Below are 3,590 nucleotides of genomic sequence, written 5' to 3' on the forward strand. Positions count from 1 at the left end.
AACCAAGAATATATATATGTAGACACACAATAGACACATTTCTATTTGAAAACAGCAAAGAGGGCAAAGAAATACATTATGTTGTCTTCACTGTTTATAGTGATCAATGCTCTGCTTTTTATACTTCCTATGTATTTTAAATGGAACTTTGGATAATTTTATAAATAATAACTACAAGTAATTTTAATTCTCATGTGGCAGTTTTGGAAAATAAGTTTGCTACAGATTGCTGATATTGATGGCCATATAACTAGTAAATACGTCAATCAGTATATCAAAAGTGACTGTGGGATTCCCAGCCCCAACTAATAGATCTACAATGCAACCTCTACACCTAAGGCTCAGGAACAGAGCAGAAAAGGGAACAGAAAGAGTATGAGAGCCAGAGGAGCAAGACACCTGCTGCTCTGCTGCTAGATAATGCATTCTAGTCGTGATAGGGAAGCTGCACCCATGAAATCTCCACAGTATGGTAGGCTGAAAAGATCTGCACAATGGAAAAACTATTTGACACGCCAATGTTTATGGTGGAATTTTCGTGGGGTCCCACATCAAGATAAAGAGCTACGGGCACATAATGGATGCTGTGGGAGGGAGAGTCAGTTTTCTCCAGGGACTAGCTCTCTCTCTCTCTCTCTCTCTCTCTCTCTCTCTCATTTTATTTATTATTTTTATTTTATGTGTACATGTGTATTGTCTGCATGTAGGTAAGTGCACCCATGTCGTGAAATACCTGCGGAGGACAGAAGAGGCCATCAGATTCCTGGTGACTGGAGTTATGAACAGTTGTTAGATGCCATGTGGGTGCTGGGATTTGAACCCAGGTCTTCTACAAGAACAGCCAGTGTTCTTAACCACTGGACCATCTCTCCAGCCCTGGGGACTAGCTCTCTTATAGGTTATCTAATCCCAAGTAGGCAGCCCTAAACACATGTACATATGAGTACCGCTAAATGTGCCGAGTGCATCATATATATATATGAATATACATATTTATAAATGTATGCATGCTATGTAACAATAATCAAAGAGGGCAAGAAACTGAGGCATCAGGGAGGCATAAAAGGAGCTGGATGGGGGACTATGAGGGATGAAAAAGATGCAAATACAATACTCATATATCAAATTCTCAAAAAAAACCCTTTTATAATCAAAGCATCTGTTTTCCAGGGAAGCTACTTAGAATATGGAGGTCCTGTCTTGTTGAAGTGAGACTTTCCCAGCTGTCATTTCACTGAGTCTCAGTTTTGTAGTGATGGGTACATGTAATGCAGTAGTTACTCTTATTATCGTTTAGATTCATAATATAATATTAGTAACCATATGAAAACAGTGTCCTTATCTATTTATGCAATTGGTCTTACACCTCTTTTAAGATTTACCATCCTTGAGGATTTATCCACAGAACAAAAATTCCATTTTGAATCTCTCAGGTATTATATTTTTGTTTCTTTTTATGATTTAAGGATTTTTAAAAAATACTAAATGCAGTGTCTTACGTCTCCCCTCAATGATCAGAAGATCTTTGGCTTACATAACTTTTATGTGTATGATAGTTTAATCAGTTGTAAGGCACAAAATTTACTTGTGTCTAAGTAATAAGTAAATATGCAAAGTTAAAAACCCAAACAAATCTCAATGCAGAGAAATAAAATAAAAGCTTTAAGTGGAAAACATTCCACAGAAACTCATTCATCATTGAAACAGGGGTGAAGGATAGCATGATACTGAGTATACGAATGAAAATAGACTCCTCCAAACAGTCAACCATCATGGACGTTACAAGTACTGAAAGCTATAAAACCAGTGGCATTAATTACACTAATGAAATCACGTTTTCAAACAGAAAAGTGGCGAATAGGATCAGAAAAATCCCATGGAATTGCTTAGCCCAAAGGTGACGTGATCTGCATGTTATATACTCTTTAACAAATATTCTCAACAACAATCTTCAGAGATGTTTAAAAATACGGTGCATGACTTTTTACTATAATCAGCAAATCAGCATTCTATGCATTAGGATATCATAGGAAGTTCCTTATCCTTAGACCTTCATGCTCTATGATGGAAACCTCTTGCTTACCTATCCATTCCACCCATCTGGTATGTTTGCTATTGATTAATTATTCTTTAGAGGGAAGTATTTATATTTATACATTCTATTAGCAATCTCCCAAATTGACACATGTTTAAGATCTGACCGAAATGAAATGCAAAAACAAAGAAACTACTCAACCGAAAGATTGTCAACCCTTTACATTGAAGCTCTTGGAGAAGTTTTCAGTAAATAATAAAGGATAAATCTCATTACATAACTGATACATGAGGAAATTGTCAAATTACTTAGAACAATACAGAGAAAGAGAAGTTCATCTAGGGAAAGATAAGAGTGAATAAGCCTCCAGAAAGAAGGGAGTTTCAACAGTAAAAACAAGGTAAAGCATTCAATTCTTTGTCCAAAGTCTATAAAAATACTTTAAAGTGATTGATGATAAAATCAAGTATGAGGTATGGAAAGAAATTGAGATGATTCTTGCTACAGCTATTGGTGGTGATGCTGACAGTCAAGACTATTAATAGCATATACAGTAGACATTTCCGAAACCTTGAAAAACAGAATTACAAACACATGTTTATAAATCATACATATTTGGTGACGTGTTACCTTATGTCATGGTCATGAAATGAATTTATAGAGGATGAAATTATGGTTGCAAAGTTTGGGTGTTTAGAAAACATATCTATTTCCTTGAATGCTTGTGTAAATTCCCAGGACAGTAGTAAGTAAGCTGTAAATTCCTAACAAAGTGATTGTTCACAGAATGAGTTCATTTTAGGCACGTGCTGTAAACTGAGACAACAGAGCCCATGTGAGATATGAGCCATCCATCCCTGTAAGTATATAAAGCTTTTCAAAGGCTGGATGATATTCACACTTCAGAAAGATCTTTTTACTCCTCAACTGAAACCTCAGCTCTCAACACCATGTGCTGCAACTACTACGGAAACTCCTGTGGAGGCTGTGGATACAGCTCTGGCTATGGATATGGCTCTGGCTGTGGATACAGACCTGGCTGTCTATATGGCTCAAGACATGGCTTTGGCTGTGGCTATGGCTCTGGCTATGGCTCTGGCTGTAGTTACAGCTCCAGCTGTGGATATGGCTCAAGATACGGTTCTGGCTGTGGCTATAGCTCAAGATATGGTTCTGGATGTGGCAATGGCTGTGGCTATGGCTCAAGATATGGTTCTGGCTCTGGCTATGGCTGTGGCTATGGTTCCAGGTATGGCTGTGGGTATGGCTCTGGCTACTGTAGCTATGGACCATCTTGTTACAGAAAATGCTATTCTTCTTGCTAGTAGTCCTCACCACAGTTCCTTCTGTGCCCTGGAAACGAACACTCCAAGAAGAAGCGCAACTGGAATCTTCCCAACTCTTTACTTCAGACCAAAGAAACAACTGATTATTGTCTGCTGACATGAAACACATTAAAATATGTGTTTTCTCCTGATACAGACTGAGTGGTTCCATCACATCTGAAGGAAGATTTTATTTTATTTAATATTCAAATTTAAATCCTTACAACTTT

General features: G+C 37.5%; 1 protein-coding gene across 1 annotated transcript; it reads left to right on the plus strand.

The window, feature by feature from the left end:
- The first annotated feature begins 2,985 nt into the window (after positions 1 to 2,985).
- On the plus strand, positions 2,986 to 3,360 carry LOC115070869 (keratin-associated protein 21-1-like). The gene has a single exon (XM_029564909.1). The coding sequence runs from the start codon at positions 2,986 to 2,988 to the stop codon at positions 3,358 to 3,360; it is 375 nt and encodes a 124-aa protein (XP_029420769.1).
- The last annotated feature ends 230 nt before the right edge of the window (positions 3,361 to 3,590 follow it).

The sequence above is a fragment of the Nannospalax galili genome, unplaced genomic scaffold (assembly GCF_000622305.1).
Source record: "Nannospalax galili isolate Female #2095 unplaced genomic scaffold, S.galili_v1.0 scaffold136, whole genome shotgun sequence".
In the NCBI taxonomy this organism is placed as follows: domain Eukaryota; kingdom Metazoa; phylum Chordata; class Mammalia; order Rodentia; family Spalacidae; genus Nannospalax; species Nannospalax galili.